The sequence below is a fragment of the Dichotomopilus funicola genome (genome assembly GCF_033296635.1).
Source record: "Dichotomopilus funicola strain CBS 141.50 unplaced genomic scaffold C8A04scaffold_3, whole genome shotgun sequence".
NCBI lineage: Eukaryota > Fungi > Ascomycota > Sordariomycetes > Sordariales > Chaetomiaceae > Dichotomopilus > Dichotomopilus funicola.
In genome coordinates, this window is record NW_026944024.1 from 100,100 (window position 1) to 127,189 (window position 27,090).

The window sequence follows — 27,090 nt, forward strand, 5'->3', positions numbered from 1 at the left end:
AATGTTCACAAGGCTGAGTGATCGAGATACTGACAAGATAATAAGGGTCCGGCCCGGGAATTAATAAGTGATAGACAAGGAAGGTATTGATTAACGCTTGTGGAATGACAACATGGGGAACGATCATCACGAAATCAAGCCAGACGAAATCACATCTTTTATAAGTCAACAAACCTCTCCGACTTCGCGATGTCGTCGTAGCCGCCGACCATGTCAAACGTTCTCGAACAAAGGTTGAGACGACACGTCCTGCGTCTTGTCCAAAACGGGGTTACAGGGGCTCCATGATTGGTCTGAGCAGGGAATTTACACGGTTTTGAGCTTCTAGAACGTCTTCTTCAGACGTTCCATGGACGGTTTGCATGAGTTTCTAGCCTGCCCAAACTAAATGGGGGTGGCTTTGTTCCCGTATTTGATGTTGACAGACTGCCCCTGTTTCGCATCATCCTCAAGTCTGTGTGCGTGTCGTCTCCTGCGCGCTTAGTTGAGGTGAACTGGATTGGTCAATTGCATTACATCAGCAATCAATAATTAGCAACGGACTTCTTCGCGCTCTCAATGAGATTGTTTGTTCTGTCTGTTCGCTTGTGTTTTCTTCGTCTGCACATAATTACCGCCGGTTGTCTAAGTTACGCGTTTTGGGATAACGATTCCATTCTTCGGACACCACCTGGATGGAAGAGGTGCACTGTTCCCTCAAACAGGAGATCGTGAGAATTGTTGTCCAACCATCTTAAGATACCCTTGGCGTCCCAAATCAACCGCGCCAATCGCCGTCTGTTGTTGACGCAAAGGCAGCTAAGCAAATACAACGTCCACTGCGGCACGGGGCGAGGCAGTTGAGAGACTCTTGCTGCGGTTGGTTGGCGGGATGAAACTCGTCTGACGCGAGGCGAATCTGGGGTTGGACGAGACAGGAGGATCGGAGGTGAAAGCTTGGTTGGTTCAGGGGAAGCGGACACCGTTCAATTCGGAGAAACTAATGGGCCTGGGCCACGATATCTATCGGCTGGACTGCTCGTTTGGGCTCTTAGCATTGTTTGTGTGGTTTCTTTTTTCCTTCTTTTCCGTCCAGTCAATTGACGCGACCGTCAGGGGCATCAACCGTGGATGCGCCAAGCCAATGGCGCTGTTCGGAGAAACCGCATCAAGCTCAAAAAGGGAAGAAAAAAGCCTGGACCAAGCAAGCACCTGCAAGCAACGCAGTGCAGGAAGTGGCCAAGTTAGGTTGACAATTGACTTTTTGGGTTGCGTGGTGTTGGCGTTTTTGGTGCTCGGGAGCTGACACCTGCACCAGCCAAAGGTGCAGCTGTCAGGCACCCGCCGGATGGTTATCCCCGGCGCAAAGCAAGGTGCCTCCCGAGTCCTGACTCCTCAACGTGCTCCTTCGCAGTTGCCCAATCGGGATTGCAAACATGCCAAACACCCACAAGTGACAATCGTGCTTCTGTCGTCGCACAACAATTTTCAATTCCTCTGACTAGCATGCAGCTCTCGTGAACCTTCACACCGCGCCAGAACAACCTTCTGTCTCCCTGCTTCCCCGCACCGTCACAAGACCCGAGTGACAAGCAAGTGTCTCACTATGACAACTCGAAAACTCAATGTCTTGACGTTCAGCTGAGGGGTTACCCAGAAACGAGACGACACGTCCTGGACCCTCGGATAACTCACGTGATGACATCGGCACTCCAGCATCCGAAAGATCGTTGCCTTCCGCCATCAACATGCTTTTGGACGAAAAACAGCCCAAAAGAGTCAGCAGTTTGCTTTCCAGGGGCCAAGACATGTGAGAATCGAGAGGTGCGGTTGTGGCCCTGGCAGCCCTAATTTCCAGTACCCTGGCCCGTGGCGCACATCGGGTTAGGACCTGCGTTTCTTGGCAAGCCTAACAAGATCTCAACCAATGGGGTGCAAGGCGAGTCCGGGGCACAACAACCGTGCCCCGGGTTCCTGAATGGGCAAACCTTGGAAGCTTGGGTCCGAGGTCGTGTTGCGAGCTTCCTCGGGGCCGAGTCTGTCCAGACGCGGTGTACTCGGCGAACTCGTGGTGGGAGCTTAGGCTGAGAGATGAGCAGGATTCATGGAGATGAGGCAGAAGCGAAGAGAGATCTCAAAGAAGGCAAATTACAATGCTGACGGAGGGGCATCGGGAAGCCGGTTGCATGCACGTTGGGGGCCCGGATCACAGCTGGGGGCGAGGGGCGCGGATCACATCGCACGGTTAACTAACGAACGGTGACGGGGCGAGGGTGGATTGACCCGGGCTGAGGGAGGCGTTCTTAACCTTGTCGATCCCTCCCGCATCCTTCGTTCGCGAAAGACAACATCGGCACAGCCAACACCGCCCACGCCCCGTCGATAGAAAGCCAGGACGGTCTTTAGCGATGCGATCGCAGTCACTCGTTTGAACCTCCTCTGGCATCCTCGGACCACCGGCATCACGACCACCAACGATGCATCACCACTTGTCGCTCCGGGCGCTCCTCGGCCTCTCGGCCTGGGCCGTCCCGAGCATTGCCGCCAGCATTGGCACGAATGAGTTCGCTTCACGACACGCCGATCCTCTCGCGGCGAGGGAGATCAACCTCGCGGCCAGTGTGAGCGTCACCACATCGAGCTGCGACGACTTTTGGCTCGAGAAGATCAAGCACCAGGGCGTGGCGCCGTTCGGGGGCGACGGGTACAAGGTGTTCCGCAATGTCAAGGACTACGGGGCTAAGGGCGATGGCGAGCACGACGACACCGAGGCGATCAACCGGGCCATCAGCGACGGCGAGCGCTGCGGGCCAGGCTGCACTGGCAGCACCAAGACACCGGCGTTGGTGTACTTTCCCTCGGGCACGTACAAGCTGTCGGCGCCGATTATTGACTTCTACTACACCCAGCTGATCGGCAACCCGTCGTGTCTGCCGGTGCTCAAGGCCGCGTCCAGCTTCAAGGACCGCTTCCTGCTGGACACCAACCCATACGGCGCCAATGGCCTGGCGTGGGGCGCGACCAACGTATTCTGGCGGCAGGTGGCCAACTTTGTTATTGACATCACTGGCGTGTCCCCCGAGACGCTCGTATCGGGCATCCACTGGCCGAGCTCGCAGGCGACGTCGCTGACCAACATCGTGTTCAAGTCGTCGTCGGCCAAGGGCAGCCAGCACCAGGGTCTGTTTGTCGAGGAGGGCTCGGGCGGATACATGGGCGACCTGGTGTTTGAGGGCGGTGCCCAGGCGCTGTCGATTGGTAACCAGCAGTTCACGATGCGCAACATCACCATCCGGGGGGCCAAGACGGCCATCCAGCAGCTGTGGTCGTGGGGGTGGACGTACACGGGCGTGAGCATTCAGGACTGCGAGCTTGGCTTTGACTTTACTGCGGTCGACGACAAGGGCGCGCTGAACGTCGGGTCGATTACGATTACCGACAGCGAGATCATCAACACCCCCGTGGGCATTTCCTACGGCAGCGCCAACTCGACGGGCCCCGATGCGGGCAACAGCTTCGTGTTTGAGAACCTGCGCATCAGCAACGTCGAGACGGCCATCAAGGGGCCCAAGGGGGCTGTCGTTCCGGGCTCGTCGGGAGAGTCTGTGATTGAGGCGTGGGGCCGCGGCCATGCGTACACCGAAACCTCGACGGGCCCTAAGAAGTTCGAGGGCGATATCCAGGCCAACACCCGCCCGGCGTCTCTCGTCTCGAGCAGCGGCCACTACTACGCCCACTCGAAGCCCCAATACGAGAACCTGCCAGCCTCGGACTTCGTCAGCGCCCGGGCTGCTGGCGCTAAGGGCGACGGCGAGACGGACGACACCGACGCCCTCAACAAACTGTTCGCCTCGGCCGCGGCCGCCAACAAGGTCGTCTTCCTCGACGCCGGCATGTACGTCGTGACCAAGACCGTCTACATCCCGGCCGGCTCGCGCATCGTCGGCGAGGCCTTCCCCGTGATTTTGTCGTCAGGCCCCTTCTTCGCCTCCGCCTCCAAGCCCAAGCCCGTCGTGCAAGTCGGCAAGTGCGGCGGCAGCACCGGCCGCATCGAGTGGTCCAACACCATCGTGTCCACCCGCGGCGCCCAGGCCGGCGCCATCCTGATCGAATACAACCTCGCCTCGTCCCCCGAGAACCCCTCCGGCCTCTGGGACGTCCACGTCCGCATCGGCGGCTTCGCCGGCTCCGACCTGCAACTGCCCCAATGCGCCAAGACCCCCAACACCACCATCACCGAATCCAACCTCGCCACCGAGTGCGTCGCCGCCTTCCTCAGCGTGCACCTCACCCGCTACGCGGCCGCCCTCTACCTCGAAAACGTCTGGGTCTGGGTCGCCGACCACGACATCGAAGTCGGCGCCAACAACGAGCAAATCACCGTCTACGCCGGCCGCGGCCTCCTCGTCGAGAATAGCCAAGGCCCCTTCTGGTTCGTCGGCACCAGCGTCGAGCACCACCAGCTGTACGAGTACCAAATCGTCAACTCAGCCAATCTCTACCTCGGCCAGATCCAGACCGAGACCGCATACTACCAACCCAACCCGGACGCCAGCCACCTGCCCTTCGCCCCGCGCTCCGGCGCGCCGTACTACGACCCCGTGTTTGTCAAGGGCGAGTCTGGATGGGGCCTGCGCGTGGTGGATAGCAAGGATGTGCTAGTGTATGGTGCGGGTCTATACAGCTTCTTTGACAACTATGATGTGCAGTGCAGCCAGATTGGTGAAGGCGCGAGGTGTCAGGAGAGGATTTTTAGTGTGGAGGGCAAGAAGAGTGAGAGGGTAAGGGTGTATGGGCTGAATACCGTGGGTACTAACAAGATGGCGACGGTGGATGGGAAGGATGTGATTGTGTGGGAGGATAATGTTGATGGGTTTGTGCACTCTGTTGCGGTGTTTGAAAAGGGGGTGTAAATCTTTTTTGGGGGGGTTCTTTTTGTAAGGGGGTTTGTTTGGTTTGATGATGCGATGGTGATGGGAGGGTAATGGCAGCGTCTGCCTTTCTTTTGTGTATTAAGTATATTACCTATATGACTGTGTTGTGTGTTAATATTGGGTCATGGCATGGTTATTAACTTTGACGTCCCTCTTAGTCTGTAAACTTGGCGTGAAAAGACAGAACCAGTCCATCAATGGTCTCGGGTCGCGTTACATTGCCGCGAATTGAGTCAACACGGCCCAGAGCGCGCGGTGCACCCTGGACCAATCGCTATTGTACAGTGGAGCCCTGGCCAGAAGTGACGCAGACCAATCAGGATTAGGAATTACTACTCTGTGTGCTCTGGGTCAGAGCACACAGAGCACACAGAGCACTTTGCATCGTGAGGAGTTGAAGATACAAAGTACTCCAGGATTCCTGTGGAACTTGGAAAGATAAATAGCCACCCACCCACCGCCTGGAGAGCTCTGGGAGTTTTCTAGTATCCAAAGCACCCACCTTTAAGCTTCATTTCTGCCGCAAGCAGCTGATTACCTAATCCGCCATCCTTGACCGCTTTTCGCGGGGCTCACCTCGGCCCCCACAATCAGCGTAACCTCACACTAACACCACCCATCACCCATCACACATCGGGCCATCAGGCACCAAGACACCACCCTCAATTCATCATCAAACCTTCAGTTACACCCGTCGAGCCTACCTGCAACGATGCCTATCGGCTGGTACCTAGCCCAAGGGCTCATCCCGCTCGGCCCGGACAGCAGCGATGACGAGGAAGGTCCCTGCGAGCTTCCAGACGGCCGGCTGGTCTGCGGCCCGCATGGTTTTGTGGTCTGCGGTAAATGCTGCGTCGACTATAGTTTTATGGACGAGGTTTTGAGTCGGGGCTCCGGAGACGAGGATGACGGTGACGAGGAGGAGGAGGAGGAAGAGGATGATGATGATGATAACGACGACGACAAAGACGACAGGAACAATATTTCGGGTTATGGCGTCCGTGCTCCATTCTGCCTCTCAGAATTCGACCTGACGGCATTCAACCTGTCCGGATGCGACCCGTCTACATTCAGCCAGTCTGCATTCGACCAGTCCGACTTCGTTATGAGTACTCCGGGCCAGGGATTGAGAAGAGGCATGGGTCATGTGTTTCCCACCAAGTTCGTCCCGCCGTCGACTGATATTACACCTGATGAGTTGTTCACCGGCAGGAGGAACCATATACAAGTAACCAGGTACGTGATGCAACGCGGAGTGGAGAGGGTCGTATTGAAAATTTTGATTCGTTAACAATCAGTAATTTACCAGGTTCACCCTCCCCAACGACCCCGGTACAGGCCTGATCCGAACCGACGGGGCCTGCCTCAACAACGGCCAACCCAACCCCACCGCCGGCTGGGCTTTCTTCCACGGGATGGACGCCTCGGGCAGGCAACTCACGGCCGGCCACCGCTTGGAGAAGAAAGGCCCCTTCGGCGACGACGCCTTCCAGACCAGCAACCGAGCCGAGCTCCGCGCTGCGATTGCCGCCCTGCGATTCCGGCACTGGCCCGGCGAAGGGTTCGAATGTCTCGTCATTGCGACCGATTCGGAGTATGTGGTGGAAGGGGCCACCAGCTGGGCGAGGAAGTGGTTCCGCAACGGCTGGCGGACGCGTGCTGGGCCGGTGAAGAACAAGGATCTGTGGGAGGTTTTATTGGGGGACGTGGAGCGGTTTAATGGTGATTATGGGATGGCGGTGGAGTTCTGGAGGATCCCGAGGGAGTGCAACACGGTTGCGGATGCTGCTGCGAAGGATGCGGCCGCCCTGGAGGAGACACTGGAGCAGTGGACGGAGATGATGGGGTTGAATTGCTGATTGGTTTTGCTGTGTGCTACGGGAGGGTTGTGTTTGTTCTTGCTGCGGGTATCCCACGCTTGCAGCTTTTCATCTATCGACTGGATTAGAACCTGCTATGTTTGTCGGAAGTACCTGCGAGTTCCTCACAGATCGCTAGCCATGATAACCCTATAAGGCGATATATACCGTACCGCGTTATTTATTACTTCCCGTTATGCCTTCGTAATTATGGTTGTGCTCTGCTTGTCCTGTCTAAACCAACTTCAACAGATACCAAATAAATAAATCAGTAGCAAGGGGATGGCCAGCTCCAGGAACACAAAAGATGGTCACCTTTAACTTAGGCTTTCTGTCTCCCTGTGTAGACGCCTAGCCTATTTTCTAGACAAGCCATAGTTTGGGCCATTATTCTGAGAACGAAGTACCAGCGGAACCTAGTTTAGGTCTAATTTTTGAGAACCGCGGGAAGAAACCAAAATGATGAAGCACAGACAATATTGAATAGGCATAACTAAGGCACTAGTCACATATTAATTTCCTGACCCACACACCAGCCACCAACCTTACACTATACCATCCAATAACACCATTCACCCTTTCCCTCTCTCCCTCTCTTGCCTCTGGACCTCCTCCCGGAATACATTTCGTCCAATTCCGGGCGAAGAACCGCCCCGATCCGTCAACTCGACCCCTCCAGCGCCAACACCACCATCCACCCCTGATTTCCCGTTCCAGTTCTGCTCCCCTTCCCCTAGCCTTGCTATTCCCCGGCTCACCTGACCCCGACGTCGACCAAGGAGGACCGGACTAACAGCAATACCGACACACGGCAGATGGCCACCGTTACGTCGGGCGGAGAGGACGCAATATGTGAACGTTGCGATGCAGAGAATGACTAGCAGCACGGGAAGGAGGATCTGGAGGAGGAGGTTGTGCGGGTTCTTGCTGGACTCTTCTCCTTTTTCTTCTTGGGAGGTGGGCGTGAGGTAGACTGTGGGACCGATGCGGAGGGTTGTATCTGAGATATCGTTGGGGTCTGTGGATGTTACGAAGGTGGGTTTGTTAGATGGGTTGGAGTTAGAGTCGGAGTCAGGGTTGGTATTAGAAGAATGGTAGGATAGGGCAAAAGTGAGAGTCAGGGACTGGTCAACGGGGATGTTGTGGGTTGTGAGAAAGTCGGGGGGGATCGGCCAGGGGTAGAAGCCGGTGGAGGAGGACAGAGAGGGGATGGAGAGACCGGGGGTGCCGAGGGTGTCGTTGATGGGGTCTGTGTCTGTCTCTGTGTCGGTGTTTCTGGATGGGTCGAAAGAGGAGTTGGTGAAGAAGATTTGGAGGGTGAGTTGGGTTTCGGGGGGGAAGTAGCTCGGGGACCAGGTTACTGTTGTTGTCAGTAATCACTATACATCAAACCCATCTAAATCCAGAGGGTGGTAACAACAGTGAGAGAGAGAAGAGAGACACACTGTAATACGTCCTCCCCGGAAACAACCGACTCCCCCCACGCGGCAAACAAAACGGCTCAACCACCCCAACATTCGCTTCCGGTCCACACGCCGGAAATACACCCGCCAAACTACCCTCTTCAGCCCCTGTCGCCGTCGCTACGGGGGGTAAACCGGTGTACGTCGAGGGTTGACCCGTGCCGGGCGAGAAGGTATATGTAGTCGTGTACAACAGATTGTCGGGCGCGGCGGAGATTGTGGTGAGATGGCCTTCGGTGGTGATCACGGCGGGTGTGATGGTCGTGGCGGAACCGTGGACATCGACGGTTACCCAGGGGACCGGGAAGGGTGAGTCGGTTGTGGCTGGGAGGGCGAGGGAGAGAGGTGACAAGGTCAGGAGGAAAAGGAGTAGCATGGTGTCTCACTGGTGGTTATCAGTGGTGTTGTGGGAGCCGGTGTTAATGAGTGGTGGATTGGAGTATGGGGCGAGTGATGCTGAAATGAAATGAGAAATGAGATGTGCTGCGATGTCGCGATATCACACCACTCGCCTTCTTACACCCTCAGTCCAAAAGCGATTTCACAGAACATGATCACACAACAGGATCACACAAGATCCCAACCTTATCAAACGGCCGAACCGCATTTCATTAATACCCATCTAACTTTCACCCATCAAAAATAGCGGGGTTGATTCCGTTCCTTTGCTATCTGGTTCCAAGAAGCATTGCCTTGCTCCCACTGGCCACCCGATATCGCATTATTGCCTGCTTCTGCCGCGACTGATTGGCGGGACGTTCAGTGCGGGGAACAGCGGGCGCCTGGGAGAAGGGGACGGGAAAGCGGGAGATGCGCAGACCTTTTGTTCGGACCTGGGGAGAGGCTGGTTCCCTCGTGTTATTGCATTTTTAACAACGGGGTGGTTGAAGATGGATAGACAGATAGACTGATAAAGCAGTAAACCGAAGCTCGACAACGGCCGAGCCGCCTCACTCCCCAGCAGCGCCATTGTCCATCTTGTAGTTAATATATCCGCACTTTTCGGTAATTATCGCTCCTCACATATGTTCAGTCATAACTGCACACAACAAAGTACACAACCCAACTTTATTACTCCAGCCGGTGACCAGCCGCGGCCACCCCTAGTTAGTCTTCAATAATCTACACAAGATACACAAAGCAAACCCCCCCAAAAAGCGAGCGCGAGCGTGAGCTCTACTAGCCTCCATCATCATCCCAGTCATGCTATAAACAACCCTAACCCTCGAAAACCCCCCTTTTCCGATCCCTATTAACGCAGGCAAGATGTTTCGCCAAATCACCGCCAACCAGCCACCGTCTTTGCAAATTACATGTACCTCCGCCTGCCCTGCTTTGACCAGCCTGGGGCCCCAGTCTTGTTTATAGTGGTGTACAAATATGTTAGGAAATAGATAAGTGAGTAAGTGATTGCACTGCTGCCTCTGCCCCGTTTTAGCTTTGCGCCGCGCTGGTGTGATGATTATTCAAAAGTAAACACAAAGGAAACATATGAATAACGATTTGATCCGCGGGATTTGCCCTCGCGGTATATTTTGCTGTTGAGCCGGCTTTCTCACCACCCACTCTCCGTAGGCGGCTTATACAACCCAACCGCGCTCAACCGCACCTGCTGCTTCGTCTGTTTCGTTGCCCGTCCCGACCCCGACCCCGGCGTTGGGAAATCACACGGCGAAATCGGTGAATCAGGCCGCGGAACCCCGAAGTCACCCTCAAGGTCTAGAACCCGCTCCAGTTCGTCATCATCATCCTCGTCCTCCTCTGGGTCCTCCAGAATCCGCAGCGGGAGCAGATCCTTGTGCGATAGCGACAATGGGGAAGACGGCCCCGAGACAGCAGGGCTGAATTGTCCTGTGGTCAACCGCAGCGGGTTGGTTTCGGCCTTGCTGCGCTGCGAGAGACGAGACGAGGGCAAGGGCGTGGTCCCCCCTGTAGCGCCACGTTGCGGCTGCCGGGCTGGCACAGAGCGCGGGCTGCTGGTGGAACTGGCCCTGCTGTCGTTGCGCTCGAGGTTGCCGCTCGTGCTGGTGGTGATGCTGCTGCTGTCGTCGTGGTGGTGGATGAAATCGCTGATGTCGGACCCGGGTGTGCGGATGGACGGGTCAAAGGGAGATCGGTCGATGACGACGCGTAGGAGATCGGCCTTGCCCGACTTCTCGCTTCGGGATTTGGGCTTAGGCTTGGGCTTGGACGGCAGCTGAGACGGGGGTGGGAACCTGGGGATCTCGGGCGGCCGGGCGCTCAGGGTGCCTTTGGGCTGGCGCATCGTGCTGGTGGAGGAGTGCCGTGTCATGCTGCCTGATGTGCCGAAGCTGTCATTGGTCAAGACCCGCCGGAGTTCGTGGTGGTCTTCCGGCTCCATGTCGCCTTCAAACTCAGCAATGATATCCTCGTGGATCATCCGGGCGCGCTTCATGCGCAGCGCGGCGAGCAGCAGTTCCTCCTGCTTGGTGACCGCCATGAACCGTCCACTACCCCCGTCGTGGAGGCTGTTAGTCGCACTCCCGCGGCGTCCGCCATTGGGCGCGCTGCCCATGCTGGTGCCGCTGCGAATCGACCCGTTGTCGCCCGCCGCGTACCGTTGGCCGTTGCTGTAAAAGTCGGCGCTCGTGGGGGATGGGAATGACTGCTCCGACAGTCTCGAACCGGGCGCCGAGCGCGAAGCTGAAGTTCGGATGCTGGGTGGTGCCGGAAAGTCGAGAAGCGACTCGCTGCGCATCTTCTTGGGTCCCTTGATCGCCGGGCCTGGGCCTGGGCTGGGGCCGACGGTTCGAGGGCCTGAGACGGTACAGTCCGTCGACGTGGTGTTGATGGACAGCCGCGAGGAGTCCAGTGTTGCTTTGGCTCTGGCGATACCCGGCGCGGGTGCTGACTTGGCATGTAGCGAGCTCGTCCGCGGCGCAATCCGGAGCCCGTTCGGTCCTACGCCGACCGAACTGTCGTGGAAGCCGAGCTGCCCGCCAGCTCCATGTCCGTTGCGTTTGACCGGGTTTCCGCGAGCACCCCCATCGTACAGACCGCTGCGGGGTGGATACCCCGGAGATTGCGGGCTTGTTGGGCTGGCCTGCCCGTCGTTGGATGTCGGTACAGCTAGCGAGTCTCGGGACGACAGCTCGTAGTCGTCTTCTGAGTCGGATGAGAGCGCGAGAACGCTGTTCTGGAGCAAGTCGATCTCTTGCATGCTCCGGTCCGTTCGCCGCGAGGCCTTGGACGTTCTAGTGTGTCGGCTCGAGACACTCGCACAATCTGCGGGAACTGCGTTGGTGGACATGCCGGCCCCTGACGGCCGTCGGTCAGCATTCATTAGAGGCGAAGGCTTTGGTCCTGGACCGGGTCGCACCGCGGTGCCGGGGAATGGCGCGAGCAGAGATTTCCCTGGTGGCGGACCTGGTGGTGTGGGAAGGGGATAATTGGGTGGTGGACTCGGTAATGGTGGTTCAACAGCAAAGGCGCAACGTGGGGGTTCTTCCATTTTCTCATCCACGAACGTCCTGCGCTCGTAGTGATCGTATAGGTTGTACAAATCGAGACTGGTCTTCGTTTGCTGCGGTACCCCTGCGTTGGTCACTTCCTGTGCCGGCTCGTACACAGTGGGAACTTGGGGCTGAGCTGGTGGTTCCCGCATCGACTCCCTCGTGACTATCTTCCGGAGGCTCCTCCGCTCTGGCCGTTGTTGAACCGGCGGGGGAAGTGGTGAGGTAGGCATGGACACCGGCGAGAGGGCCAAGCTGGACGCGTCGCGAGTGTTTGCGTCCGGCTGAAGGTGCTTGGGCGACTTGCTTCGCCCTAGCAAGGCCGAAAGGTCGAGTCTCGAGGGCTTCTTCTTCGCGCGCTTCGCCTGCGCGGTCGCTTCTGTGATCTCATTGTCCATGTCGAGTAACGCCATCGCCTTCGGCGGCAGTCCCTTGGCCATGGCCGAGTTGGAAGTTTGTTGCGATATCGAAAGTGGCTGCTTGGATTTGTCGTAATACGAGGTGATGGTGGAACTTGACTGGCGCCGCCGTAAACTCGAGGCATCCGTGACCCCGTCCGGGCCCAATGACCCTCCCAATAGTTCAGGTTGCCGATTCAGCACCGCAGGAATGATCTCCGACTCCTGCTCCCATCTTCGATCCTGCAATGTTTTCGGCGCAGCCCAGCCTTCTGAGCTTGCGCCATGTCTGCCGGTCCCGTCAGTTGTTTCCGTCACAGCGATGCTGATCCCCGCTGTTGATTGCCCTTCCCACCCCGGTATCGGTCGTGTGTCGAGTGTAATCTCGGCCGTTCCGAGTATTTTTTGCGCCTTCGTCGTCAAGGGGCCGGGCACTGTCGGGGCCGGTGCTGCCTTCGACTTGCGGCCGGGAAGAGGGAAAATGAATTTCGACGAATGACCCATCGCGGGCGACTCGGCCCAGCCGTTCGTCTGTGACAAACAAGTTTGGTCAAGATCGGGTTACCGAGAAGAAAACGCCGCTGTGTCCGGGTTCGAAGTGCCGTGGTCGTCGCATTGGCGTCGGCGAGGGATGTGAGGAAGAAATAATAATACACGGTAGAAAGTTTCAGAAGGGGAACCAAGGACGCGTGATCCCTTCCGCGGTGTCAGTGATGCCCCAGCAGCCAGCGGCGGGAATTCCGTCTTGATTTTATTTTTCTTGTTATCGCATAAAGAGTCAAGGATGCAAGCGATGCGAGGAAGGTCGAGTCAATCGAGCTCGAAGTGGCCGGTTCTTGGTTTCGTTCTTTGTTCCTCCCTGCTAGTGTCTTTCGTCAAGCGATGGAGCGCAGGATTTTGCAAGTTCGTCCCAACGGTTCTGTGGTCATTTCCCTCTACAAGGAACCGCCCGGTCGCGCGCGACACTGCAGACGGGATCCCGCGTCTTATTAAACTCTGTCCAGCTCCGCGGGAGCGATGGTTTCCCACGGCAAACCAAACCACATCTTGGCCGCTGTCCCTTGGCCACGCATATGCGGACAGGGGTCCCCCAGCGCCGGCAATCAGCAGCACCCCTGAACGTTACAGCGTCCTCCACCCCCCTAGACTTCGAGTGAAGGGTGCAATTTTGGTCGCCCACAAACCGGATCGTCCAGGCCGAAAAGGGAGACTCGAAGATGGGATCTCGGATCCTCCGCCGGGCCGTCTCGCAGGCTAGGCTCGATGTCGCATGTCGATATCTCTCCATGATTCCTCACGTCGCCACCTCCGCATCGCGAGTCCGCGTCATGTTCGTCCGCGAGCGAGAAGTGGGGGGGGGGGAACCAGCTTCCCAACCCGGGGGTGTCAGTCGTGCCACTGGACCCGAAGCCGAGCCTTGACCTTTTGTTGTGGGCCGGCCGAACCGCTGGGTCCGGCGCAGTCCGCAGGGATGAGACAGCTCCATCGTGAACACCATGCGTGAAATGATCGTATCGGGCTTTCGGGGGGCTCATGGGGTCATCCGATGGGCCGATCGGGTCCGGGAAAGAAGATCAAGAATATAACGTGAACTATTGACCAGGATGGAACTACTGGCTGTGAATCGCCGATATCCGCAGCGCTGGTGTTGATAATGTGAGACCGTCGTGCGTCGAGGATCTGGAAGAGCACAGTGGCCGATTGCAGGAGGAAACGTTGATCATCGTGTCTCATTCCAGCGTGGCGGGCCTGCTTGCAACCGTGTTGCACCGCACAGAACCGCAGAAGACAGAACGAAACGGCCCCGATGAAAGCGAACACGAATCACCCTGGAGTTTCGCAACCACGGGTTGCGAGTAGCACGGCTGCTTCCTCGAACCATTCACAGAGCACAGCCTTGAAACGCAGCAACGGGACGACTACGTGTAATCTCGAGCGTCTGGTGTCTACCGGAAATCGACCAGCGATCGCCAGCGGCAAGAGAGAAACACGATCCCCGGATTTTCGCAGCCGTTTTCGTCCTGGACAACCCACACGCTCGGGTCATGTGGTTGAATACCGAGTGTGTTTTTATGTGGCGTAAAATTAAAGTCGCAAAACTTGTGGGAATTGTTGTAATTGTTAAGACAAAACGCCGGACGCAGTGATGCCAACTCATCTCGAGCGCAAGGGCCAGGCCTCGAGGCCGTCCGATGGTTTCCTCATTTCAAGAAAAAAGCTCTCATGAGGGTTTGCTCCTTCCCGCTTTGGAGGGCCGGAGGCTCTGATTGGATAAGCCATTTAATGAATACCATGCACCTCGAAAGGCCGCTCCTTCCAGCTTCAAAATTCCTGTCCGCTGACAAAGACCAATTCTGCGCTTCGGTTCCTCCTAGAAACGCAGAAAAAAAGTGTTCAGTCTCCCAACGAAACAAAACACAAAGCGCCCCTCGACAGCCACTGGCCCATCTGACCGAAAGTCCTGGGGTTGTGTTTGAAACGCCATCGACGTCCCCGAGATGACGCTAACGTCAAGTCTGAAAATTACCGAATGATCGACGATCCAACCGGACCGGGGCCAGCTGGAAGAACAAATGCGTGAATTTCGGCCCCACACGATCCGGCGCTTTGTCAAAACCACTGAGGGTCGCAGCACTGCCAGGCACTTGGCAAACCAGGAGCGACTGTAATGGGCCGACCCTCCGCGCGTTCATTTCGCTTTGTCGACGATCAGAACACCTGGGCAGAGTCGCGATGCAACCCGTCCTAGTCTACGGGCCTCGCTTCCCATTTCCCAGGCAAGCCAGGCTCTGTGCAAAGGACCCCCAAATGAGACTCTCACCTTCGCTTCCCCGCCCGGGAAAAAAGAGCACCTCATGAGCCCTCACAGCGGCAAAGTTTGGTGGACCAATCTCCGTTCGCCGTCGGCGCCCAACGCGACCCAGCTCGGCGTCGTCTCTCCGGCGGCGATGATTCACTGCATTTCGGGAATTGCCATGTTTTGATGCACGTGTTGTGTAGGCCACCATTTGCACTGCAAGGGGCCACGAGGACAGCGACAAACGCCCACGTTCGTTGAAGGGACAGATGGTTGTAACATAGTAGCCGCGACAAGAAACACGCCAGAAACAGGCCAAGTCAGTCACGCTCGTTCCCGCGAACGGGCATAATTCCGTGAAGGAGGGTATATCACTGGTGTCATTTGTTCCAATGAAATAGCACGATTCATGCAATTTCTGGCGGTCGCGAGAGAAAAAAAAAAACATCATTTCATGGCCCACCTCTCCAGAACTGTCGTCGCCGAATGCACACGAGAGCATGTGCAGCGTACCAAACCGACAGGGAAGCATGACGGAACCCGATCTGTCCGTCCACGAAGACGGGATTGGGACCCCGTGGACGAGCCGGAGATGAACCCCGGCGGGGCCGATGTGCGGTGCATGGGTCTGGCAATCAGCCGCTCCCTTGTGAACATCATTCTCTCCGGCCTGGGGGCAGTCCGGGGCCGATTGGAAGGCTGTCAGGGTGAAATGCTATATCTGGACACCTGGACTTGGATCCGATCACGCGCAGGTTCTTTTTTTGCGCTGCTGTCACGAAGCCCGTCACTATCCCGGCACAAAGGCCCTATAACACGCCCTCTATGCCGTCTCGGCACCGGGATGACACAACCCCTAGGGTTAACTTGGATTCCACAATGGGCATTCACGTCGTCTACTTTTCGGGCCTCGAACAACCCTCGTATCGCATAACGTGCAATTACTCATTCCGCAAGTCAACGGCGTTATCCGTGGGAGCGCCAGGAAGATAGCGAGGCAGGAGGCTTAGAGGGAGCTGGCTTTGTTAAGGCATACAGGGGTGTTTGTAAACTGTGTTTGTTGTCTTCCGGTCTACATCTCGTCAATCTGTAACAGCTATGCGTAACACGCTGCCGCGCGTGTTCCCGTCGTTTTCTAACCGAAACTGCTATCAAGCGCTTGAACGCATCATCAACACGAATGAATAATTATGGTGCGTCTTCTTGATCGGAGCTCCTTGTCTGTTTCCAAACCCTCTCGGCAAACGATAAGCAGTCGTGATATTAGAGGCCAATATGCCACCATATAAATGCTCATCTTCTTTCTCCCGAACTTCCCAAGCCCCATATGTCCGCATGAATTTTTATTTTCCGACGTCCAACCCTCAGCAGGGATTCTGTGAGTCAAATATAGACTCAGCCCCGGATGGTGGGCTATATCAGCCGGACTATGGACTCCTACTTAACCCTGGTGATAACGACACCGACCAACCACAAGCCGAAACCACGCCCACCAATGACTCCTACTTGTCCAACCACTTTCACTTATGAGAATGACCCCGGCCATGGTACGTCAACGGTGACGAGGGCCTGGACGTCGACAAACCAACCGATGCGTCCGGTGACAACCGGCCCCCTGCTCCTCTTTCCAGTTCACTAGCAACAGCGTGACCCGCCCCAGGAACACCAAGCGACGGCGCTGGGGGGTCGGTATTCAAGTCGATCACTATTGAACTGGGAACGGCATGGGAAAGCGGCGAGGTGCTGCCCACGATGGTTGTCGTCTCGTACTCGGCGATGGTGATGGGTGGTGGTCGGGCGCGTTTGCGCTCGGGTAGGCTGTAGAGGTAGGTCGCGGTCAAGACGAGGATTGTGCCGACGGCGAACTGGCAGTGAAGGATAGTGAGTAGGTAAGCCTGCGCTCGATGGAGCAAAGGGATGGGGGACGTACGGAGAGGTTGACGTGAAAGTCGAGGAATAAAACACTAAAGAGGAAACTGATAACAACACCCAGACTCGTGGCAAAGTTCTTGGCGAGGTTGTCTGCATAGTTAATGCACATCGACGCCAAGATCCCCCCAACAGCCTGGACAACAATCGCCATCCAGACGACCGCATTGTACCCATCGAAGAACCCATGCCCAACAATCTCAGTCCCATCCCTACCAATCACACCAATGAACAGCGCCGGGAACAGCGAGTAAAATGACAGCTGGACATTGCGCGTCCATACCGACACCGGCCCAGTCTTGGATGACGCAGCCTTGGACTTGAGCACTTTCTCAAAATACACCCCCGCCAACCCCGATATCACAGCCGCCATTAACACCGCGGCCAGTCCCATGGGGTAATTCATCCCTGCCACCCTCGCGGCACTATCCAGATCCTCCGCGATACCCTCGTACGATGCCGACCGCCGCGTGATCTGCCCTCGCGCAACAACGGCTGCTGGTTGGCCGCCGCTCCTAGGGGACATGACCTGGCCCAGTTCGTGGACAGAGCGTGGGAAGAAGTGGTTGTTGAAGTCGTGGATGTCGAGGGTGATGTCCTTGGGGTTGTTGAAAGAGGGCAGGGAGACGAGGGAGACGCCAATGGTGAGGAGGACGAAGGAGAGCCAACGGCGGATGCTGAGGGTGCGGCCGAGTAGGAGGACCGTGAAGACTGCTGTTGTGAGGATCTGGGGACTGTGTTAACATCCGGGCCCATGGTTTCGGGGTTGGATGGTGGTATGTGATTTTGCCCACCTTTAAGTGATACAACACCTGAAAATGCACCGCATCCAAGTTACTTAACGCCGTGTACTGCAGCGTGTTCTCCAGTGTGTACAACACCGCCGGGAGAGCCAGCTTCCACCCGTCCCCCGAAAACACCTGGTGATAGACCTGCTCGAACAACACCGTCACGGGGGTCTGGGGGCCTAGGGTGCGCGAGGCCTCGTGCAGTGAAAAGGTAAGGGATATTGCCAGTTTTATGATCTCGTTGAGAAGTACAGCGGTTGAAGCAAAATACTGGTGGTCGCCGGGCGGGGTCATGATACGGGAGTAGTACATGATCTGAGGGCGAGGTTGTTAGTCGACGCTGATAAGTGAGGAAGGGGTGGTTGTACATACCAAAATGAGCACCGAAATTTGTATCATTAACTATTTTGTTCCCCAGGTTAGCAACTCAACGACTCTCTCTGCAAGGTCCAGGGCATGCTCATACGGCGAGAAACGAAGCCTGCTTCATCGGCATGCCGAGTAGCATTGGCCCTACCGCAATCATAGGACTGTAGCGAGCCATGATGCGCGCGGTGATTCCAAGTCTCACGAGGCGTGCGTCAACTACCGAAATCCCGGTTGATGTTGCAAAGTCGAAATTGAAATGCCACGGCCGCAGGGCCATCAGCCCCGGGGTGCAAATTGTGCCCTGGCTCAGGCGGTCGGTCCGAGCATCACTCTCATCAAAATTGTTTGGACTGTAATCAGTGCACTGTCAGTTTCGCGTGGTGACCCAGCCCTCAGGGTGCGCCGAGTTATCATGCAGCTGCTCCTTCAGGGGTAACTATCTAAACCATCAAGCACATCAAACGGTACCGATTTCTGTTTCTTTTTTTTAAAAGAAAATAATACTGCGGTCAAACGAAGGCTACGAAAGGCAATCTTGGGATGCGCTCAACTTCAACTGAGGTCTCGAGGGAGTGGAGGGGTGTGGATGCCCAGAATCGAGTCAAAGCACTATCAGAGGCCGGTCTGTAATCATCAATGTTCAAGGGAAATTGATATTGTCAAACTCGGACCCACAAGCAGGTCCACCGTAGTCCAACTGCACAGCATAAACGACGGGAGGATATTACCCATCGCTTTAGGTATTAATTCAACATCGTATTCCCACGCATTCCAATCTGTGATGCACACGCCGTCCCAAAACGCCAACACAACGACACAAGAATTTGCAATTTCACCCTGAGACTCTTGCTCTGTGCCCGCTCAACGAGCAGGCGGCGCATTGTTCTGAATCTTTTCCGCCGCATGAGTTTTGTCCGACCCGTACAACGCATACACCCCGCCCAGCCCGAGCACACCAAGCGCCGCGTATCTATATCAACCCCAAGTCAGTAACGGTACTTGATCAACCACATCGGCCGCGTTCCTCTTTCTTTTGTCTTTATTTGGCGATATGTGTACAGTGATACGCAACTTACATCAATTTCTTATTGGGATCCGTCCCATCCTTGTTGTACGTCTTGGCCGTGCCCTTCTCACCGACCTCGTCTGCGGGGTTAAAACCCGACCCTGTGCTAGCGACGCGGGACTGTGTAGGAATGCGGAAGCGCGGTGCTGTGGTTGTTTGTCGGACGAGGATCCCCCGATGCAGGGTCCTGCGAATGATGGTCTGTGGGAGCTTCATGGGGATAACGGTGGGTTTTGGTTTTATTGTATTTCTCTTTGCTCTATGTTAAGGTGTACGTTAGAGATTGCGAGAGATATTTAACACTCGACCAGCTAGCTGCAATATGGGAAAATGCGGTGTTGAGCTAGGATGATTGAAGATGTGCTTAATTTACATGGTTGATGTGGTGGTTGCATGACATCACCATCTTCCCAGTGACGTGACGAAACATAACCTACTGGCTTAAATATCGGGACCATGATTACGGAGGGAAGATATTGATTATAATTGGCCTGCGAGTCTTAATTAACTCCAGTAGAATGAATTCTGTTATCATCATGGCAACTGTCATTGAAAGCACGTGTGTGTACTAGACTCAAAAATCTGTACAAATCCAAACGTATTTTGTGCAACTAAAATTCATCCCATGGGTTACTTGGCGGGCTTCCGTTCCGTCGGTAATCAGGGCTAGGCGGACGTTGAGAGCTAGACTCCTCTTGTGGCTCTAAGGTATCATCCACACCATTCTCCTCCTCCCATTCTAGAGCTTCCAACCTTCTCAACGCTGATTTCCGATCAGACGCCCGGGATCGTGAGGCACTCAAGTCATCTAGAGTGGGATAATCCTTGTGGTTCCACACATCTTTCAACCTTATGTCCCATTCGTCGTCGTCTAGTTCGCGGCGGTCCCATAGGTCGCGATAAATCCCAGTGGTCCGGGTTAGCTCCTCAGGGTCAACACGCACCAGGTTGTTGCGATCAATCAAGATCGGGAGGGAAATGTCAAGGGGTGGTGGTGTATCGCCGAGACAGAAGTCAAACAGGGCCTGACGTTGTTTGGGCAGGAGTTGAACGATCCGATATGTTTGATCCTTACGATCCGGATGGAAGTAGACGGCCTCTGGGTCGACTCCGGATTCCACATCTGGATTACGGCGATCAAAGAGCACAACACCCCCAAAGATGCGCGATTCGGCCCAGTACCCCGCCATGTCGGCCGCGCCTCTCGGGTATTGCTTGTGATTTGTGTACCAGGGGTGGCGGAAAATGGTGGGGGGCGGTCCATCTGGGTAGAACCCCCAGTACCTTTCGTTGGATTTCGGCGGGGCCCAATTCGCAATGCCGTCGTTCTTGTGAATGCTGATGTCAAGGTCGAAAAGGATTGCAGCGATCTGATGCACTGCAACGGCAACCATCTCGAGAAACCGAATCTTGAAGCCCCTCGAACCGGGAGAACAAATACGGTATCCGTGGTGAAGCTATAGAAATAAGCGTTAATAATGATCTGTCAAGAAACCTTTCGATCACAAGGCTGCAACACGTCGTTGTCTTTACAGCTGTCTGTTCCGCTTACCTTAGCCTCAAAGACAAGGGTACCAAGGTCAAACGAGTCGCGAAGCTCTCTTGTTTTCTCAAGAATGCCTGGGCAAATATCTTCATGCACCCCGTCGTTGAGAATCGGGTGACCTCCGTAGGGCGGGACGCGGGAGTCCCATATCACGTTCGCTATCGGCAGGCCGTCAACGATCTGCGCATAGGTGACCTCGGCGATCTCAGTAGAAAGAATCCGGCCAAGGGCGCGGACGAGTAGCCGCCGATGTTCTCCAGCGAGTTCTGCGAGGGAGACCTGCTTGAGCGGTTCAGACGGCAACTCGGTGCGCTGTGTCGGCGTCGATTCTTGTGGCGACGGCGGAACTGGTGATGGTGATTGCCCCATTGTTGAGAAAGATCAGATAATTACGAAACCCGAATAAGTCGGGCGTCGCGTTGAACGGAAGAGTCAAATTTGAACGTATTGCAAAGGGATCCAGAAAGGTGAGAAATCGAAGAAGCGTAAAACTCAAGCAATTACAGCGGAAGCGCGAGCTGTTGCAGGTAGGGGACGTGAGGTGCTGGGTCGGCCTGGTCGGCCAGGGGCGCCCTGAACCCCGCTTGCCGCCCTTGGAGTATTCTGGGCGCCTGAGAACTTGGTTGCAAAGCCTCAACTGTAACCGCGGAGAGGCCGCAGCAAGCTCGCCATGGGCCTTGAAAAACCGGCCGATCCACAATGAATTAGTGTATAACGGTCGCAATCCCCATTCACACAGTGTTGACGGGATTCCGTCCAGACAAAAATGTATTCGCGATCTTTTGTTTAGCGCTTCGAACGTGGATCCTAGCCCCTTTTGGTTTGCGGCGGCAAAATCCTGTGCTATGCACGGGCTTTACAAGGTGGGTCTCCATTTGGCGTGTGTGCCTATGTGATGCCGGTTTGAGCAAAGAAAGAAAAGAAAGAAAAGAAAGAAAAGAAAGAAAAGAAAGAAAAGAAAGAAAAGAAAACTATATTCCAATCAGTCGTATATTATATATAGCTAAACTGTTGTCCGTTCGTTAGAATCTAGGTAGGAGGAACAATCAATAGCTATAAGGGATTAATGTACTCTAGTGAGAGCCTTCATATCGTTAAATGTCATAGTAGTTGTCGAAGTGCAGCTCTAATTCTATATTTCTAAGACACGATTAATCACTATATATATTGGAGAAGTGACGAAGAAACGCTTGGTTTCATTTACAAGGGTAAACCTTCAAAATTTCTCGAGGAGCAATTGGATGACAGACGCAAAACTACATGCTGTGGGCGCCATTGTGACAAAAATAAGGTATGTACAAGATCAAAAAAGGCACAAGATCGCCAGTGCTCCTTCTTTTGGGGGCCGATGGCGCTTCCCTTTTTCGTGTTGCGTGCCCGGTGTATTACAACGCGTTCGCCCTTCCAAACTTTCGTTCCAGTCACAATCTCGCAACCACCAACCTCACAACCGCCAACCTTGTAACTCTCAGCCCCGCAACTACCCACTTTCCCTTTCCACTTACTGGGGCGGGTCGGAAGCGGTGGCACAGCTAGGGATATCTGAGCAACACGTCGTTACCGCCGTATGGTCCTCGGTGGTGGCATCATGCACTCCATCACGACCTGGCCGTAAGGCTATCGTGGCCCGATCTTTCGGGCGGTTCAAATCCCATCACGAAAAAATTGATGTGGTTGGGTTAGGAAGCGCTTCGACCGTGGTTGTTTTCACGCCGGGACTAGCGGTAAGGCAAAAGCTGAAAGTCTGAAACCGTTCATAGGCTTGCATCCTCTCACTATGCTAAGAATATCCCATCGTCAAACTCCATGGTTGGGGTCTTGATCCGTTAGCGCCCGGTAAGGCCAGGAAACTGGCAAGAATCCGTGAATCCGTGATGTCCAAGGGTGAAATTGCCGCTGAATTTTACATGCATCGGGCACGGTGCGAATTGTGAGGAGTCCGTCGATCTGACTGCGCCGGAAATGTGACGATATGATTTGCCCAGACTTTTCTTCGAGTGGGGCCATCGGTCTTGATCCTTAACTAAGGCGCCTTCACGATTCTAATGATTCCTCTTAGACGCCAGGAGAACTCTGTTGGCACCAGGTTGCGCCAAAACCGAGCCCTTGTTATGGCGTGTCCAATGGATTATGCCATCATTGATCAAGGGGCCTTGACGAGTAACTTATCCAGATTCCAAATGGCCTCTCTAGCCGGTTTTAGCAGCCGCGGGGGTGGGCTCCCTGTTCTGCGACCGAGGCGCCTAGCGTACCGCTGGCGCAGCTGTAGTTGGACTCGTGTATCTAGGGGAAATCAATGGACTCGAGATGCAAGAGTCTAGTATCGTCAAAGGCCGACGGGGGGTCTGGACTTCCTCGAGTATAAGAATCCTGGAGGGGGCACAAATAATGGAAGCAACTATTGAAGCATCAGCCCATCGCAACCTCCTCACACCTTCAAACATCCTAGCACTGCTGCTCATCCGCGCCTGCGTCACCTGCGTCGCCTGCGTGTGCCCATTATATTACCATTCCCATCTTTAATCCAAATACCGTTTGTCACTATTAGCCTTCACCATGGCTGCGCCCCCACCACCTCGTGTTGGAAACCTCAAAGTGGTTAAGGAAGAACGACAGGGCCGAGACTTCATCACTGTCGAACTTCCGATACACTCGACGCGGTATCGCATAATCGAAGCATTCATCCATTCGTCACTTTGTTTACTCGAAACCACAAAAGGCAGACAGAGCCTGGCCCACGTCGCCGAACGGATCATTGAAGAGCGCAACAGGTTGAATTTGACATTGTCAAGGTTCCGACAGCACACTCACCTGTACCGGTACCCGCTCAAAGACATGCCAATGTGGATTGACAGGTTCTTGATCAGCATGAGAAATACCTTCCCCCCCGTTTGGGTCTCAACCAGGTGTGAAGGCGAAGCGATGGCGGTTAAGGACGATCAAGACTGGGGCGATGATATGAGCACCTTCATTGCCAGCGACGCCGGCACCCTGTGGTTAAACGAAGTGCTCATTGACAACATGACAGAAGCTTTTTCACTGGCTACCCCGGTTGGCCGGGAGAGTTACGAGCTCTTCAAGTTTCAGCTGATCATCAGTGTGGCACACGAAATTGTGCACTTCCTCACCAGCTTCCTTACAGGAAGCTGTGAGCCAAGCACGCCGCCGGGCGTCGAAGCCTTGCCATACAAGGTGGATGGAGTTGGGGAGGCTGGGAGGTACTGGGAAGACGTTTTCTTAGGTGGGTTCCTCGAGTGCTGGTCAGATCCCAAGCACCCTCTAGACCTTCGACAACCCGGCCGGCCATATTTATTTGAGAGTGGGCCGCGGACCACCGCGCGCGGCATAAAGGTCTGCCCGACATATATTGCAGAGATTTTGAGCGGACGTGAGTGAGCCCCAAGTCCACTGCTCTTTTTAGCAATGTCAAACTAACCCTTCTCGACAAAGGATTTTCCTTCCCGATCCAGACCGTTCCCCAAAGTCCCGCCATGACCCGAAGGCAATTGGAACTCCAAGAAAAAGCACGGGAAACCACCGACCTCCGGAAGAAGATCTTGTCCAAAAAGCAAACCCGACCGTCGTCGCCAATGCGTGGGCTCGACTCGGCTGACACCGCTCGCTTCCGCGCCATTTGGAGGGGAAATAATCCTTTGTACGGTGGTTCTTATGGGCGTAGTGGCCCGTCTCAGCCACCTTTTCCTCGCCAGCCTTGGCCTCGTGGTTGAGTATGGTCTGGCATAACACTGTTGGTGTGGAGGATGTAAAATAAACAGGCCGCCCTGGGTTTTGAGGAGGATGTGGATTAGGATTGATAGTTTTGCATAGTTGGTACTTGTATTGCATTTATGTTCTCCTTTCCATTCTTGGTGCCATTGTAATTTATGTTGGGAGATCATACGCTGCAGTGTTCAACATTGACATGAGCAAGGGTGGGAAAGATCCTAACGTGAAGATAACCAACGCAGCGGTACATTCATTGACATGATACTCAGCCGACTATATCCACAATGGCTTAACAGTTTTACTATAACTACCGAAAGGAGTAACTAATTATATGTAACAGGGTGTTTAGATTGTACGATGATCCTTAACCAGGATTGTTTTTAGATACAAGGTAGACAAGAGGACAGGATACTCATGAAGATACTAGGAAAAAGAGTTGTTAAGTTATAGTTATAGAAATCCTATAACTAAGTTTCTGTTTGACATTTATTTAGCTTAACAATAATGTACATTATCTTACTTTGTACTGTTTCCTTTCTTTTCTTTCTTTTCTTTCAACGCAAAAAAGGAAAGATAACCCACTTGAAGAAAGTCTAAAGTACCTACCTAATCATGTCACATTTCTAACACAGTCAAATCGACCGACTACGCTACCTCGCAAGATGTACAACGCCGCTAGCAAGGGCTATACTGCAGCAACGATGTGTTGGCTGTAACTTCATTGTGAATGCTAGGGCGTCTGGTTTGCCCTCGGCGTTGAGTGAGAGTCATACGATGTTGTTGTGGTTATTGCTGTTTATGTTTAACATCCAGGGGGGCAGGGGGGGTTCGACGGTATGATACCTAGGGGTAGATACTTATTACAGTTGGGTGAAACCGTCTTTGGAGCACAACCTCAATCTTCTTGGCGGCCATTTCGCCGCCTTTCAGCACATCGTTTACTTCCTTGCGCAGCATGGACATGGCCATCGGGTTTTCCAACGCGAACAACTTGCCCTTTACCCAACTGATGTGTTTGGAGACGAGGAGCATGTTCTACATGTTGACCTAGCCCCCAGTTGCGGTCATGAGTCAATCGGCGGGGATGTCCAGTAGAGGCACAGTGTTAAGTCCAGCGGGAATTAGCCCTCGGTGAGACTGTCGAACTTATTGACTAGGTAGAGAAAAGAAAAGTTAGTTATAATATAAATCAAAACGAACGGCTAATGTTTCAGTGACATGTGACATCCGACTCATCGGAATGTGACCAAGTTGGGAGATGATTATTGCCACCGGAAAGTTCTTTCAACATTCATTCCCTGCCTTCATTCTCCGAATCAGAAGCCTCTGAGATGATTCCATACTTGCGACGCTGCGCCCGTCCCCTCGAAGCAATGTAATCCTCCGTGGTTGGATACTCTAGCCGATCCCATACCGTTATATACCTCCCGTCGCCCTGGTCTCGCCCGAGCTCCGCCCGCTCCCATGGATCTCGATAAATTCCCGTTTCCCGAATGGGCTCTTCCGGGTCTACACGGATGCGGTTGTTCTCATCGGGGAGGATTGAGAAGGGTGAGGCTGGGGCCGGGTCGTCGGCTAGCAAGAAATCCACAAACGCGCTCCGTTGATCGGGTAGTAGCTGGAAAATACGGTAGGTTATCTTTTGCCGATTTGGGTGTAAATAAATCGCGTTAGGATCAACCTCTGGGCCACCACCAGTTGGACTGCGCCGGTAGAACAACACAACGCCGCCGAAAATACGGGACTCGGCCCAATAGCCCACCATATCCGCAATTCCTCGGGGGTACTGCTGGTAATCTTTGTACTACGGGTGGTGGAATAGGGTGGGAAGGGGTCCGTTGGATTGGTGCCGCCAGTAACACTCGTCGGACTTGGGTGGCACCCAGTCAGTCACACCGTCGTCCTTATGCAAGCTGCTGTCTAGCTCGAAGAGAAGTGCGGCAATTTGATGAACAGCCACGGCTACTAACTCAACGAGGCGGGTTTGAAAGTCGCTTGAGTTTGGAGAAGAAGCCCGGTACGCCAGGATCAGCTATGGTATCCGCTGGTCAATTACACACACATCGCTGGAAGGGAGGGGCGAAGTCGGTACTGGACATACTTAGGAATTAAATCCTAGAGTGTCGAGTTGAAACTGACTTCGAAACTCGCGAACCTTGTCCACCATACCCGGGCACAGTTCGTCATGGACGGTACCAATAGGGTGGTCCCCATACGGTATTGCGAGGGAATCGTAAGCGACCTCCCCTGTGGGAAGGCCATCGAGAATTTGGGCAAAGGTAAATTCCGCAAGCTCCGTCGAAAGAAGACGGTTGATGGCACGGACTAGGAGGCGCTGATATTCGCCATCAAGGTCCGCCACGCCACACTCTCTTGAGGGAGGTGACTCGTCCGATCTAGGCCCTGGGTTCATTAAAGTCTTATCGGGTCCTTTTTCGTGATCCGCGGGTTGCGCCATAATGCTTGACCAAGACCGTGGTTCAGGGTAAGGAGTTGTACGAGAGTAAAGAAGGGTACAGTTAAGAATGGAGAATGTCAATTTAGGTAAGTTAATGAGAAGTTTCAATTATACATTCGCCCCCAAGGTTCCGCATACCACCTTGCTGCTGCTGTTCTTTCGTTTATTTCTTTTTTTTTCTTTCTCCCGATAGTAGATAACGACTAGAACAGCGAAGACAAGTTAACGCAACAAAAGAAAGATAACCCACTTGAAGAAAGTTTAAAGTACCTACGTAATCATGTCGTCACATTTCTAACACAGTT

General features: G+C 54.5%; 9 protein-coding genes across 9 annotated transcripts; 3 read left to right on the top strand and 6 right to left on the bottom strand.

Moving 5' to 3' along the window:
- Window positions 1–2,456: 2,456 nt before the first annotated feature.
- Window positions 2,457–4,892, top strand: C8A04DRAFT_34032 (glycoside hydrolase; the record flags this gene model as incomplete). The annotated part of the gene is made up of 2 exons (XM_062782687.1): window positions 2,457–2,542; window positions 2,600–4,892. 2 exons carry the CDS (start codon window positions 2,457–2,459, stop codon window positions 4,890–4,892), a joined length of 2,379 nt encoding a protein of 792 aa, XP_062640665.1.
- Window positions 4,893–5,625: 733 nt separating this feature from the next.
- Window positions 5,626–6,772, top strand: C8A04DRAFT_24538 (RNase H domain protein; the record flags this gene model as incomplete). Its single annotated transcript, XM_062779202.1, has 2 exons — window positions 5,626–6,149; window positions 6,223–6,772. 2 exons carry the CDS (start codon window positions 5,626–5,628, stop codon window positions 6,770–6,772), a joined length of 1,074 nt encoding a protein of 357 aa, XP_062640666.1.
- Window positions 6,773–7,344: 572 nt separating this feature from the next.
- On the bottom strand, window positions 7,345–8,611 carry C8A04DRAFT_9011 (uncharacterized protein; the record flags this gene model as incomplete). The annotated part of the gene is made up of 2 exons (XM_062785320.1): window positions 7,345–8,132; window positions 8,218–8,611. 2 exons carry the CDS (start codon window positions 8,609–8,611, stop codon window positions 7,345–7,347), a joined length of 1,182 nt encoding a protein of 393 aa, XP_062640667.1.
- Window positions 8,612–9,790: 1,179 nt separating this feature from the next.
- Window positions 9,791–12,610, bottom strand: C8A04DRAFT_34035 (uncharacterized protein; the record flags this gene model as incomplete). The annotated part of the gene is made up of 1 exon (XM_062782688.1): window positions 9,791–12,610. The coding sequence occupies one exon, from the start codon at window positions 12,608–12,610 to the stop codon at window positions 9,791–9,793; it is 2,820 nt and encodes a 939-aa protein (XP_062640668.1).
- Window positions 12,611–16,423: 3,813 nt separating this feature from the next.
- On the bottom strand, window positions 16,424–18,146 carry C8A04DRAFT_9036 (nucleotide-sugar transporter-domain-containing protein; the record flags this gene model as incomplete). Its single annotated transcript, XM_062785330.1, has 6 exons — window positions 16,424–16,524; window positions 16,618–16,768; window positions 16,834–17,559; window positions 17,627–17,935; window positions 17,993–18,022; window positions 18,087–18,146. 6 exons carry the CDS (start codon window positions 18,144–18,146, stop codon window positions 16,424–16,426), a joined length of 1,377 nt encoding a protein of 458 aa, XP_062640669.1.
- A 704-nt stretch (window positions 18,147–18,850) lies between these two features.
- Window positions 18,851–19,271, bottom strand: C8A04DRAFT_24542 (uncharacterized protein; the record flags this gene model as incomplete). The annotated part of the gene is made up of 2 exons (XM_062779203.1): window positions 18,851–18,959; window positions 19,066–19,271. 2 exons carry the CDS (start codon window positions 19,269–19,271, stop codon window positions 18,851–18,853), a joined length of 315 nt encoding a protein of 104 aa, XP_062640670.1.
- A 395-nt stretch (window positions 19,272–19,666) lies between these two features.
- On the bottom strand, window positions 19,667–20,970 carry C8A04DRAFT_34037 (uncharacterized protein; the record flags this gene model as incomplete). The annotated part of the gene is made up of 3 exons (XM_062782689.1): window positions 19,667–19,721; window positions 19,809–20,512; window positions 20,608–20,970. 3 exons carry the CDS (start codon window positions 20,968–20,970, stop codon window positions 19,667–19,669), a joined length of 1,122 nt encoding a protein of 373 aa, XP_062640671.1.
- Window positions 20,971–23,157: 2,187 nt separating this feature from the next.
- C8A04DRAFT_24544 (uncharacterized protein) lies at window positions 23,158–23,997 on the top strand (the record flags this gene model as incomplete). Its single annotated transcript, XM_062779204.1, has 1 exon — window positions 23,158–23,997. The coding sequence occupies one exon, from the start codon at window positions 23,158–23,160 to the stop codon at window positions 23,995–23,997; it is 840 nt and encodes a 279-aa protein (XP_062640672.1).
- A 1,621-nt stretch (window positions 23,998–25,618) lies between these two features.
- C8A04DRAFT_34038 (uncharacterized protein) lies at window positions 25,619–26,785 on the bottom strand (the record flags this gene model as incomplete). Its single annotated transcript, XM_062782690.1, has 3 exons — window positions 25,619–26,124; window positions 26,188–26,359; window positions 26,483–26,785. 3 exons carry the CDS (start codon window positions 26,783–26,785, stop codon window positions 25,619–25,621), a joined length of 981 nt encoding a protein of 326 aa, XP_062640673.1.
- Between the last annotated feature and the right edge of the window lie 305 nt (window positions 26,786–27,090).